The sequence below is a fragment of the Mustela nivalis genome (genome assembly GCF_964662115.1).
Source record: "Mustela nivalis genome assembly, chromosome: 18".
In the NCBI taxonomy this organism is placed as follows: domain Eukaryota; kingdom Metazoa; phylum Chordata; class Mammalia; order Carnivora; family Mustelidae; genus Mustela; species Mustela nivalis.
This window is the reverse complement of record NC_139037.1, coordinates 44538855-44551240: the sequence shown is the minus strand read 5'-3', so window position 1 is coordinate 44551240 and position 12386 is coordinate 44538855. Positions and strand designations below refer to the sequence as shown.

Sequence of the window (12386 nt, the reverse complement as noted above, 5' to 3'; positions counted from 1 at the left end):
ACTCCCAGACTCCCAGACTGCCAGAGTTCCTTCCTCCAAAGCCCAGTCACATAAATCCTGAGCCCCCCGGAAAGAGAGGAAGGTCGATTTCAGATTACCCCCAGCCCCGCCTCTTCCCCCACCCGCCCAGCTTCCTCTCTCTATGAGGAACACTTTCACTTCCTGCTCCTCCCGGCCTCCCTTCAGAGAACAGGTAGGGGTCCCCAGGGACCTAGCGGCTGGTATCGTCACCCCCCACTGCCTCCCTTTGGTACCAGGCTGCTGCCCCCCTCCCACTCTACCCAGCACCCACTGGGCGCCCAGGCGAGCGTCCACTCCCCTGCCCCCACCCCCCCGCATGCTCTGGGCAGGGCACCTGCTCACCGTCCCCACCCTTCCTAAAACCCTGGGTTTCTAGGCAGCGGGCTGATTGATCTGTTCAGCTCTTGGTTACCCATCTCCTATATCACCCGCGAAGGCAGGTGCCTGTTCTTTCCACAGGACACCCAGTCAGGGGTGACCTATCTTATTAAGAATCTGTCATTTGGTGCACAGATGAATGGACCCAGGGGTCCTACTCCTGGCATTGCTGGCAGGGAAAATACTCAAAAAGGCCTACCTTGAGAGAGAACTCATGCTAGCTAGGACTGTGTACTTGCTGAAGAGTTGAGGTCCAACGGACAGAGGGACAGATGCGTTATAAAGCAAAAAAGAAAATGCTAGCAGTAACATCTAGGTAGTGGATATACAATGTTACCCGTCAAATTCTGGTTTTCTGGATGTTTGAAAAGTCCCGTGTGAAATGTTGAGGAGGGAAAATTTGAGGTCCCCCCACTGTGGTCTGGGAAGGGAGGAAGAGAGGACGTTGTATAAGATAGGTCACATTGACAGCTCCTTCTGTGGGCTGAGCATCCGTCCCGGCACTGGGTTCTGGCAAGGGCTGGTATCCAACTGGTCCCCGTCTGTATTATGGCAGCACTGGTTGTCAAAAGCTCAAATATTTCTGCATCTCTCAGTAAATAGCTGTCCGTCTGGGTCTTCTTCTTTCCCCCCTCCCCGACAAGACCCACTGGCTTCCCTCCTGGGATCCTCAGATCTCCCCCACCCTCCTGAGACTAAAGAATTAACACCTGCCATAGCAAGGGGCCTTGGGTCCATTCTGATTGGTCAGCGTTTCTGCCATATTGGTTGTAAATCTGTTGAGGATTACCCCTGGATTGGAGCCACCTTTAGCCTTATCTTCCTCCCTGCCAGAGGCCAGGCCATGGCTTGCTGGCCTCCTGTGTCCTGAGGATGGCCCAGCTGGAAGACGAGGCCTCTGCAGGCCCCATCACCGGGGAGAGGTGAGGGCTGCTGGGGTTGGGGTCTCCAACTCCTGCCCTAGCTTCAGAAGCCCCTTCCATCCAATGCCCACCCACCCCCCAGAAGACCCTGAATGCCATCTCATCCCTTGGCTGCCCCTTCCTGCATCTTTGACCCCCACCTCAGTGTCCCACTTCCCACCTCTAATCCCTTGTCTCCTGGACTCTGCATGTCCCAGATGGGTTCCATCACAGGTGAACGGAGCAGGTGAGACCCCCATAGGGGTCCTTGGGACCCCTGAGCCACTCCTTCGCCTCTGGAGGACGTGGGGGGTGTGGCAGGTCCCAGAGCTGGATATCCAGGATGCAGAAGCCCTTCTTGAGCTGTGGCCTCCAGGGGTGAGTACTCACAGCCAAGGACCTTCTCTGACCCTCCCCGGGTCACCACAGACCAGTCAGGACTCTGCTGATTCCTAGCAACAAACACCACAAACTAGGAAAACTGAAAAGACTGCTTACTGATTCCAGGGACCAAAAAACCCAGAAGTGAAGGGAATTTCCTGGAATGTCTGGACCTGAGCATTAAACAACTTACAAAACTCTCCCCATCCCCATATCTGGGCTTTGCTTCAACTGTGGGATAAGCCCAAGGAACAAACACTTATTCTACAGTAGCTTAGGCAAATAGGCTTTTATCTTTCTGACACATTCAGAAAGGTGGCCGCAGGCTCTGTCCAGCAGCCCTAGAAACATCAAGGCCAGCTTCTCTGCCATTCTCTTGGATGCCCCTCACTGTTGCCAGGTGGCCACCTGTCCCGGGTCCAAATACATGTATGCGCTCCAGGCAGGAGGAAGAAAACAAAGGAAATACCAATTGCACCAGGAAAACCAAAAGTCTTTACAATAGATTCAAAATACATTGATAGGGCCCATGTGGAAATATTTTTTTAAAACTCACTTGGGAGTTATAAACCCAGAAGTGAGAAACACTGCCTACATCATCATCCATCTTCTCCGGCTAGGCAGATTATGCCAGAACAAGGCTACAATTCTACAAGGGATAGGAATGGACTTGGATAAGGCAACTAGCTGGTCTACACAGCTTCCTTCACAGGGGGCTCTGTCTTTGTGGTGCCAGAGATGACTGTCCCCAGCTCGTGGCCACATCCCACAGGTTTAGCCATCCCAGTGTAAAAAGAGGTTTCCTTCCAAAGAGCTCAGCAAAAATCTTGTGGAAGATTTCCCTTGACTGGCAATGATTCACATTCCCATCTCTGAAGCAATCACAGTGATGAGAAAATACTGTCATCCTATTGGCTAGGTCAGGTCACAGGGCCATCCCTAGGGCTTGGAGGGAGTTAGTCCAACCCACAGGGGCGAAGGGAGGGAAAGGGTTTCTTTGAAAGAAATTTGGGGTATGTAATCTAAAATAAGGGAAATGGACACTGGGTAGGCAAAAGTAACAGATATTTGCACAAATCCCCTTCAAGATGACCTTTGCCTCAGGGGGGGCCTGGCTGGCTCAGTGGGAAGAGTGGGCAACTCTTGATCTCAGGATTGTGAGTTTGAGCCCCACACTGGGAGTAGAGATTACTTAAATAAAACTTAAAACAACAACAACAACAAAAAGATGACCTTTGCCTTCACCACCCCCCCAGAGCTTCCTGGTCACGGGACATGACCCCAGTCAGGTCCTGGTGTTGAGGACAGGAGCTTCACCAGGAGAAATCCACACCTACCAGATCCAGAAGCTTCCTGGTGGTGAGGAGCCTACCCCTAGATTCCAGCCCACAGTAAATTTAATCAGCTTTGCTTTCAAAATATCTCCCAAATGCTATTTGGTGCCATAAGTGGGATGCAAACATAGAGTCACAGGAAAAGATGGGAACTCCAAAGGGTAGAAATTTCCCTGTTTTGAAGATTTTGGTGGGGGATTACAGGACTGAGGAAGAGAGAGTCCCAGGGAAAATGAGGCTGCCACCCTTAACTTTTTTCTTCCTTGCCCCTTGTTGCCCCCTCCACCCAGGTGTGTCTCTGGAATATTCTAACCTCTGCATGCCAGACCTGCCCCATCTCCTGGCCTTCCTATCAGCCAGCAGGTACAGGTTCCCCATAAAAAGGGCTAAGGAGGTTCCATCCCTAAGACATCCCATCCACACTGCAGCTCCCTCTTACCTTTTCTCAGGGATGTTTTGCCCAGAACACTGCTCTTGCCCCCTCCCACTCTAAGGCCTGAAGACCAACATACAGGTGAGGGATGGCTCCCTAAGGGAGGCAGAAACCACTTTCCAGGCTCCTTGGTCCAGCAGGATGGCCTTTCAGGGACCAGACTACTGGGTTTGTGGGAGAATAAAATGGTGGTGAGGGAGCTATGGGACTCCTGAGCCTGACTGACAAGGGGCCATGGACCAAGCCAGTAATGAGGCTGGAAATTAAATCTCCCAGTGCCCTAAAGGAAGCAGGGCTGGGTTATTGGACATCTGGGACACCTCGGTTTGCTGGTCCTCAGGTCCCCCACAGACTGGCAGTGTCCACCTCAACGTCCCGGAAAGGGTGCTCTCCATGGTGAACAAGCTCTACCTGGAGACTCACGGAGGGTGGGGGAAGGAGCAGATCCCTCCAGAGACACCTCCAGAAACTGAAGAAAGACACAGTTCTGGTGAGCTGGGTTGAACAGGGCCCTGAGCCCACGAGGGACAAGGGAACTGCTGCCACTGTTCTGTGGGGGGCCCAATTCTCTCCTCACATCCAGCCCCCAGGAACCCTGCTCCTCACCGGGTCTCCTGGATGGAAGGCCCACTCAGCCTAGAAGTACACCATCCTGGGCCAGACCTGGCCAGCCTGGTGGAGGAAAAAGAGAAGGAGGACAAGGACGAGGATGGAAACAAGGACGACTACAAAGATGAAGAGAATGGCCCCGAGGATGTGCTCACCCATCACATCCAAGCTCTGGCCAGGGCCCGGGGCAACTACGTGGGCAGACAGTTCCAGAGCCTTCGGGCGCGCCTCACCTCAAATGCCAGAGGCCCCCACAGGCCTGGGGACCCGGCCACAGAGCTGCTTCAGGATGTGCGCCACCTCCTTACTGACCTCCAGGACCACTTATCAAAGGACCCCGAAGTCAGGGCTGTTTTTGGGAGCAGGGGGCCTGGGGTCTCCCAGAAGGACTATGATCTTGGTAATAAGGAGGGCTGGAAGGGAATTTATGGCCATTCCCTGACCCCACTCGGGTTCTCGTGTACCATCCCTTGGCGCTACCTGTGTGTCCATACCCAACTTCTTTCTCTCCATCTCCGTGCACCTGTTTGCCTAGCCAATCACATGACTTTTCCTACATAGAGTAACTCCTGTTGCATTCACCACTGCTCCGTCTCTCGCATGTGTGACACCCGTACTCCCTTTTCCATAAGCGTGTTCACACCCGGGCTCCCTCTTCCACATGTGTTCTCTCACCCGTGTCTACACTTGTGGGGGGTCAGAGGCCAGAGCGGGGTGGTACTCAGGCCTCGGGGCGCGCTCACCCACCCCAACCCCTCGCAGGCGCTGCGGTGGAGGCGGCTTTGTGCCGGGCGGTGCTGGCGCCATTGAAGCCTGCCCTGTGGGCGCGACTCCGCAAACTCCGAGCCCAGGAACTGCGGCGACTGCGGCAGCGACAAATAGCCCTGCGGGTGGGGGCGGGGCCTCCGGGATGCCAGGGGGCGGGATTTGAGGGGCCGGGCCCAGCCCCCGCCCTGCGCAGCCGCATCCACGCGCGCCTGGAGCACCTCCACGCCGCCTGCGCTCCACGCCGCAAGGTGGCGCTGCTGCTGGCGGTGTGCACTGACGTTTACGCAGGCCTGGCTCAAGGGGAGAACCAAGGTAAAGGAGGTTCACCTGCGTCCACCTGGATGTGCGGTAGCTTGCCGGGTGGGAGGCGCCTGTGTGCACGTCGAGGGGAGAGGGTGGCACGCTCTAGCGGGAGATATCTGGTGATCTGGTTAGAGGCCTGGTGATCGGGTAGGAGGCGTTTGCATGCCCAACAAGGTGGAAGGGCAGCCAGCGCCCATGTCCCGGGGATCGGATGGAGGTGTCTGCACAACCCCATCCGCTTCAAAGCCTGTCCTCCCGCTCCGCCAGAGCCCCTGGGGGCCGACGCCTTCCTGCCCGCACTGACGGAAGAACTGATCTGGAGTCCGCACATTGGGGAGACTCAGCTGGACGTGGAGTTTCTAATGGAGCTGTTGGATCCGGACGAGCTACGGGGAGAAGGTGAGTCCCCACTCCAGAAACGCCGGGAACTAACAGGGGGAGCCCTAGGGGCCCAAGAGCCTCGCCCTGCGGCGTCGGACAAGGCCGACAAGCCGCAGGGAGACCTGGAGGGACCAGGGTTGCCAGAGAGCTGCACTGACCGTCCCGTCCTGTCCCTAGCCGGGTACTACCTGACCACGTGGTTTGGGGCGCTGTACCACATCGCTCACTACCAGCCGGATGCGGGCCGCGCACCCCAGGGGCTCAGCTCTGAGGCTCGTGCCTCCCTGCGCCAGTGGCACAGCCGGCGGACACTGCACCGACAGGATAGGCAGGACCACGCCGGAGCCCAGGTGATCGTCCCTCCCAACTGCGGGTGAAGAGGGGCGCTGAACCCATTGCTTTTCTCACCCAGCCTCCTGCCCCTCCCCACAGGTCAGCCTGCCCTTTGAGGAACCTTGGGCAAGAGACCCTGTGCCCAGAGATCAATGATGACGAGGGGTCTCAGACCCTCCTCCTCCTCCTCAGGCAAGATTCCAGGGGCCCCAGGATGACACCAACTTCTAACCCCTGTTGGCTTAGGTGCAGGGAGGAGGAAGGGTTCCCAGGAACAGAACTCCCTCTGGTTTGCCCCTTCCCCCTGCCCAAGATGGCTCCTTCCTAATCCCCAGAATCTGTGAACATGGTCAAAGCGACTTTACCCATGTGACTAAATCAAGGATCTTGACATGGAAAGATTATTCTGGATCATTCTGGGGCCCCAGTATAATCTCTTTGAGTCCTTGCAAGAGGGAGGCTGGAGGGGCAGAGTCGGATAAAGAGACAGGATTTTGTAAGCAGAGGGTGGAGTGATATGGCTGGGAATCAAAGAAGGCACCCTCTAGAAGCTAAAACAGACAAGTGGATTTTCCCCTGGAACATACCGAAGGCTCAGCCTTTGAAAAGGCTGAGCCTTTGATTTTAGGCCGGAAGAGCTATTTTGAACTCCTGACCTTTAGAACTGCAAAATAATAAATTTGTGGGTTTTTTGACCTGGTAAGTTTGTGGTAATTTGTTAACAGAAGCAACAGGAAGCAAATACGCTCTCTTACCCTGAACTTTATTTTCCATAGAAATTATCACTTCCAGGGTGCCTGGGTGACTCAGTGGGTTAAGCCTCTGCTTTCAGCTGGGGTGGTGATCTCAGGGTCCTGGGATCGAGCCCCGCATCAGGCTCTCTGCTCAGCAGGGAGCCTACTTCCCCCTTTCTCCCTCTGCCTGCCTCTCTCTGCCTACTTGTGATCTCTAATAAAGAAAAACATCTAAAATTTTTTTCTAAAAATAAAATAATTATCACTTCCTAACATACCATAATATGTACTTATTTATTGTGGTAACTGTCCATTGGCTCCCTCCCCTTAGGCCGCCCAACAGAAATACAATGCAAGGGGCGCCTGGGTGGTTCAGTGGGTTAAAGCCTCTGCCTTCAGCTCAGGTCATGATCCCAAGGTCCTAGGATTAAGCCCCGAATCGAGCTCTCTGCTCAGCAGGGAGCCTTCTTCCCTCCCCTCCTCTCTGCCTACTTGTGATCTCTGTCTGTCAAATAAATAAATAAAATTTAAAAGAAAAAGAAATACAAGCAAGCTATATACGTAATTATAAGTATTCCAATAACTCTATTACAAGAAACCAAAAAGAAGCAAGTGAAATTAATTTTAACAGCCTACCTGATTGAACCCAATATGTCCCAAATGTTATCACTTCAACCTGTAATCAACATCTGAAAATTAGGAGCACCTGGACGGCTCAGTCGGTGGAGCATATGACTCTTAATCTCAGGGTTGTGAGTTGAGCCCCACATTGGGTGTAGAGATTACAGAAAAATTAAGAAATCTTTTTTTTTTTAAGATTTTATTTATTTATTTGACAGAGAGAGATCACAGTAGACAGAGAGGCAGGCAGAGAGAGGGAAGCAGGCTCCCCGCTGAGCAGAGAGCCCAATGAGGGACTCGATCCCAGGACCCTGAGACCATGACCTGAGCCGAAGGCAGGGGCTTAATCCACTGAGCCACCCAGGCGCCCAAGAAATCTTTTAAAAAATCCAAAAATTATTGTGCTGTGTAACGTTCTTTTTGTGTATGTGCACAATATTCAAAATCCAGTGTGTATTTTATATCACAGCACATCTCAGCTGGGACCAGTCCCATTTCAAGTTCTCAGTAGCCACCACACAGGGCTTGGAGCTACCATTTTGGAGGGTGGCCTTGGAATGTCAGCTCCAGGAGGCTAGTGGTTTCTGTCTTGGGCACAGCTCTATTTTCAGTGCCTAGACAAATCCCTGGCACCCAGCAGGTGTTCAGTAAATACTGGCTGAATGATTCAGTAACAGAGTTTCTGTGGAAGGCTGAAGATAGCTGCCCAAAAGCTATTCCTGTCCTAATCTCTGGAATCCATGAACATTGCCTTATGTGGAAAAGGGTCTTTGGCCCGGTTTTTAAATGAAGGATCTTAAAATGGGGAGACTGTTCTGGATGATCTGGGGGAGGGCTCTAAATGCAATACACGTGTCCCTAGAGAAGGAAAGCAGAGGGAGATTTGACACTAACAGGAGAAGGTGATGGAAAGACAAGCAGAGAAAGATTTGAAGATGCCGGCCTGGAAGGTTGAAGAGTTGGTGATCACAAGGCAAGGAAAGCCATCAGGGTGGCACCTGGGCGGCGGTCAGTTAAGCATCAGGGCTTTGGTTTTGGCTCAGGTCGTGATCTCAGGGACGTGAGATCAAGACCTGTATCAGGCTCTGAGGTCAGTGGGGAGCCTGCTTGAGATTCTCTCACTCTCACTCTCTCTCACTCAAGGAAAAGTAAATAAATCTTGAAAGAAAGAAAGAAAGAGAGAGTGGTCAGCTACCAGATGCTGGGAGAAGCCCAGACAGGATGCTCTCCTAGCACCTCCAGAAGGTGGGGGTGGAGGGCATCCACACCTTGATTTCACCCCAGTGATACTGATTTCAGACTTCTCGCCTCCAGAACAGTAGAAGACATTTCTGTCATCTTAAGCCACTGAGTCCATAGTAATTTGTCACAGCAACCACAGGAAATTCAACAGTTATTCAGCACTTAATATGAAAAAGAGAAAAATGGAGTAGAATTAATACCCAGCCCAGTCTCACTCCCACAACAAGGGACATGCATCTACTGATGCAGAAATTAACTAGAAAGGTAGAAAAACCCCCTCACTCCACTTCACAGAGAGAGACAGATTGCCATTACAACTAACTGACATTTTGCATTTCATAACGACCAAAATTCTGTAATTTTAGACGTCGTCCAAAAAATGTGCCAGGAAAGGGTTTTTTGGCGATTGTTTTTAAAAACCAAAAAGCTCAAAATGGCTGCAGTGGGCAGTGAGTCAGCAAGCAGGGATGGGGGAACGACAGGATGTGGCCTCTGGTCTTAGGTTCAGACAGAACTGAATGAGGGAGCTGGATCCTAGGAGACAGAGGGGACCATCATCTCCTTTTTCAAGAACCTTCAGAGCAAGCAGGGCACCAAGAATTTCATTGTGTTTACTTATTATGCATTTTTAAAAAGATTTTATTTACTTATTAGACAGACAGAGCCCAAGCAGTCAGAGGGAGAAGCAGACTCCACTGATCAAGGAGCCCGATGAGGGGTTCTATCCCAGAACGCCAGGACTGTGACCTGAGCCCAAAGTGGATGCTTAACTGACTAAGCCACCCAGGTGCCCCGATTTATTATGCATTTATGTAGATATGTATTTTTTATAATTGTAGTAAAAGTCATATAATACCAAATTTACCCTCTTAACTATTTTTAGGTATTAATTAGAGTTATAATACTGTTAACCATATTCACTATTTTTTAGTGTTAGTGTTATATTAGTGTTAACTGTATTCACACTGCTGTGCTAGGATTGTGTTAATATATACACATGGTTGTGTAACAGATCTTTGAAAGTCTTCGTCTTGTAAATCTGAAACTACGCCCATCATTCACAACTCCCATTTCCCCTTCCCCAGCCCCTGGCAACCACCATTCTCCCTTCTGTTTGCATGGTTTTCATGATTCTTAGATGTCTCATTTAAGTGGAGTCTCTCAGTTAACTAGCTTCTTTCACTAAAGCAGTATGTCCTTGGGGCACCTGGGTGGCTCAGTTGGCTAAGCAGCTTCACCATTCTTTGTTCTCTGCATGGGCAGGCCTTGCGGGCAGTCCCAGTTTCTGGATTTCCTCATTATTAGATTCCAGCCCTGTAGTTTCGGGAAGTACACCCTGGAAGTAGGCTGTGTCCTTCTCAGGACATCCCCTAGGGGGCCCCCGTGATGGGCAGGGCTAACTGCTGGTGGAGTTAAGAACTGTATTGGTCGGATTAAGGCGCCTTAATAAAAAAACACAGCTGGGATGGTTAAAGCACAGAAAGGTGGTTTCTCACAGTGCTGGAGGCTGGAAGTCCAAGATCAAGGCCTTGGCAGGTTTAGTCTCCTCTGATGCTTCTCTCCTTGGCTTGATGATGGCCATTTTCTCCTTTTGTCTTCACCTGGCCTTCCCTTTGTCCCTGTTATATTAGTTCCCAATCTCTTCCTATAAGGACGCCATTCATATCGCCCAGGGCTACCCATATGACTTCATTTTAACTTAATAACTTAATCACCTTTTTAAAAAAGATTTTATTTATTTATGTGAATGAGAGAGAGCCAGATAGAGAAGTGGCGGGGATGATGGGGAGAGAAGCAGACCCCCCATCAAGCAGGGAGCCAGACTCTAGGCTCCATCCCAGGACCCTGGGATCATGACCTGAACCCAAAGACAGACACTTAACTGGCTGAGCCCCCCAGGCACCTCTAAATTAATCGCCTCTTTAAAGGCTCTTGCTCCAAACACAGTTGCATTCTGGGGAACTTTGGGTTAGCACTTCAACATATGAATTTGGAAGGGAGGGTCACAATTCTGCTGGTGGTGGGAAGTGACTGCCGGATCTCTGCCCCTCTGAGTTATGATGTCATCTGCGGGTGGGACCCTGGGACCCTGCAAAGACCTGTTCCCAACAGCCTTTCACCCAATGCTTTTAGCACTTCTCCTTGGTTCTTGCTGAGTCATTGGATTTATTCCTACTGCTATATTCTATTTATAGCTGGTGATACTGCTTTTCCACCTCCTAGAGTGAAATGACATTTCCTGTATTTTTTTTTAAGATTATTTATTAATTTATTTGAGAGAGAGAGAGACAGAGAGAGAGAGAGAGCGTGCGAGCAGGCAGGCACATGAACTGGGTAGCAGGGGGGCAGAGCAGGCAGAGGGAGAAGCAGCCTCCCCACTGAGCAAGGAAACCAATGTGGGACTTCATCCTAGGACCCTGGGACCATGCCCCGAGCTGAAGGCAGACACTTACTGAGCTACCCAGGCACCCCTGACATTTCCTGTCTAAATAGAGGTGTTGAATTAAAAAAAAAAAAAACTGAATTGATTTCAAGAAAACTATCCAGTAGCTAAGTACATAGGTGATGCATGGATACGTGGCAAGGTATAGGAAAGTGAAATGCAAAAGATTGGGTGTTTGGGCGATCACTGGTTGAGGACTGTGGGGTTACACCCAGTATTTTGTCCACTCTGGAGCTTGGGGAAGCTCAGAGCTTTGTGCTGGATGCCTCCTCTTGTGGTCCCACTCCCATGGTGTCCCAAACTGGCCACAGCATCTCCCCTCACCTGCTCCTCCTCCTAGTACCCATTACAGGGGGCCCTCATGGTACTCCCCAGTCCCTAGGCTAGAGCCCTGAGTCCCATCCTGGTCACCTCCCTTCCCCCTCCCATGCCCCTCCGCCATCCTCCCATTCCATGGCCCTATCCTGGTCCAGCCCAGCCTCCACTGCCTCCCGGCTTCCAGTCCAGGGGATGCCCTCTAATCCATGCCCACACGGTGGCCAGAAGGAAATTTAATTTTAATTTGATTTGATTTTTTATGTTATGTTATTTTTAAAATATGTTATTTATTTATTTTTAAATCAGAGAGAGAGGGAGCACAAGCAGGGGGAGTGGCAGACAGAAGGAAAAGCAGGCTCCCCGCTGAGCAGAGAGCCTGGGACTCAATCCCAAGACCCTGGGATCATGACCTGAGCAGAAGGCAGCCACTTCACCGGCTGAGCCGCCCGGGTGTCCCAGTGTTATGCTATTTTTAAGATTTTAAGTAATCTTTACAGCCAACATGGGGCTCGAACTCACAACCCTGAGATCAAGAGTTGCCTGCTCTTCTGACTGAGCCAGCCAGGCATCCCACATTTTTCATTTTGATGTAGTCTAATTTAGTTTTTCTTTTGTTGCCTGTCCTTTTGGTATCATATCCAAGAAATCACTGCCAAATCCTGTGTCATGCAGCTTCTCCCCTCTGTTTTCTTCTAAGGGTCTTAGAGTTTGACTTCTTACAGTTAGGTCTTTGATTAATTTTAGGTTCATTTCTGTATATGGTATTGCATAACAGTCCTACTTGACTCTTTTGCATGTGGATATCCATCCCAGTTCTCTCAGCACCATCAGCTTAAAAGACTGTCTTTTCCCATTGAATGAGTTGGGCTCTCTTGTCAAAAATCATTTGACCTGGGTGGCACCATCCGTTAAGGGACCAGCTCTTGGTTGTTGGCCTGGGTCATGATCTCAGGGTATTGAGATCAAGCCCCACTTGGAGCTCCCCGCTCAGTGTGGAGTCTGCTTGGGATTCACTCTCCCTCTCCCTCTGCCCCTCCCGCTCATTCTCCCTCCCTCTCTCTCTATCTCAAATAAATAAATAAACTTAAAAAAACATATGACCTCATATGCAAGGGTTTATTTTTAGAATTTGTGTTTTTAACAAGTTGCTGCTAAAAATCATTGAGATATATATATATCCCGCTA

General features: G+C 50.8%; 1 protein-coding gene and 1 long non-coding RNA gene across 9 annotated transcripts in view; one reads left to right on the top strand and one right to left on the bottom strand.

Annotated features, from left to right (window-relative positions):
- Positions 1-137: 137 nt before the first annotated feature.
- RINL (Ras and Rab interactor like) overlaps positions 138-12386 on the top strand; it is a gene marked incomplete at its 5' end in the record, with an annotated part of 13687 nt that continues 1438 nt past the window's right edge. Inside the window, 12 exons of one of the 7 annotated variants that reach the window (XM_082709132.1) lie at positions 146-193; positions 1234-1322; positions 1520-1679; positions 2939-3041; positions 3307-3379; positions 3466-3530; positions 3790-3939; positions 4033-4458; positions 4821-5138; positions 5397-5528; positions 5688-5860; positions 5943-6546. In XM_082709132.1, coding sequence (XP_082565258.1) covers positions 1273-1322; positions 1520-1679; positions 2939-3041; positions 3307-3379; positions 3466-3530; positions 3790-3939; positions 4033-4458; positions 4821-5138; positions 5397-5528; positions 5688-5860; positions 5943-5999 — 1707 coding nt within the window. In that variant the 3' untranslated portion in view covers positions 6000-6546. Of the gene's footprint in view, positions 194-1155; positions 1323-1360; positions 1680-2938; positions 3042-3306; positions 3380-3465; positions 3531-3789; positions 3940-4032; positions 4459-4820; positions 5139-5396; positions 5529-5687; positions 5861-5942; positions 6547-12386 lie in introns of those variants that run through there. The other 6 variants (XM_082709134.1, XM_082709136.1, XM_082709137.1 and 3 more) reach the window with 6 other exon arrangements.
- Positions 8221-12386, bottom strand: part of LOC309852477 — a 16861-nt gene continuing 12695 nt past the window's right edge. Inside the window, exons 4-5 of one of the 2 annotated variants that reach the window (XR_014305218.1) lie at positions 8507-8601; positions 8221-8356 (exon numbers count right to left, since the gene is read on the bottom strand). This is a non-coding gene — a long non-coding RNA (uncharacterized lncRNA). Of the gene's footprint in view, positions 8357-8475; positions 8602-12386 lie in introns of those variants that run through there. The other variant, XR_014305217.1, reaches the window with a different exon arrangement.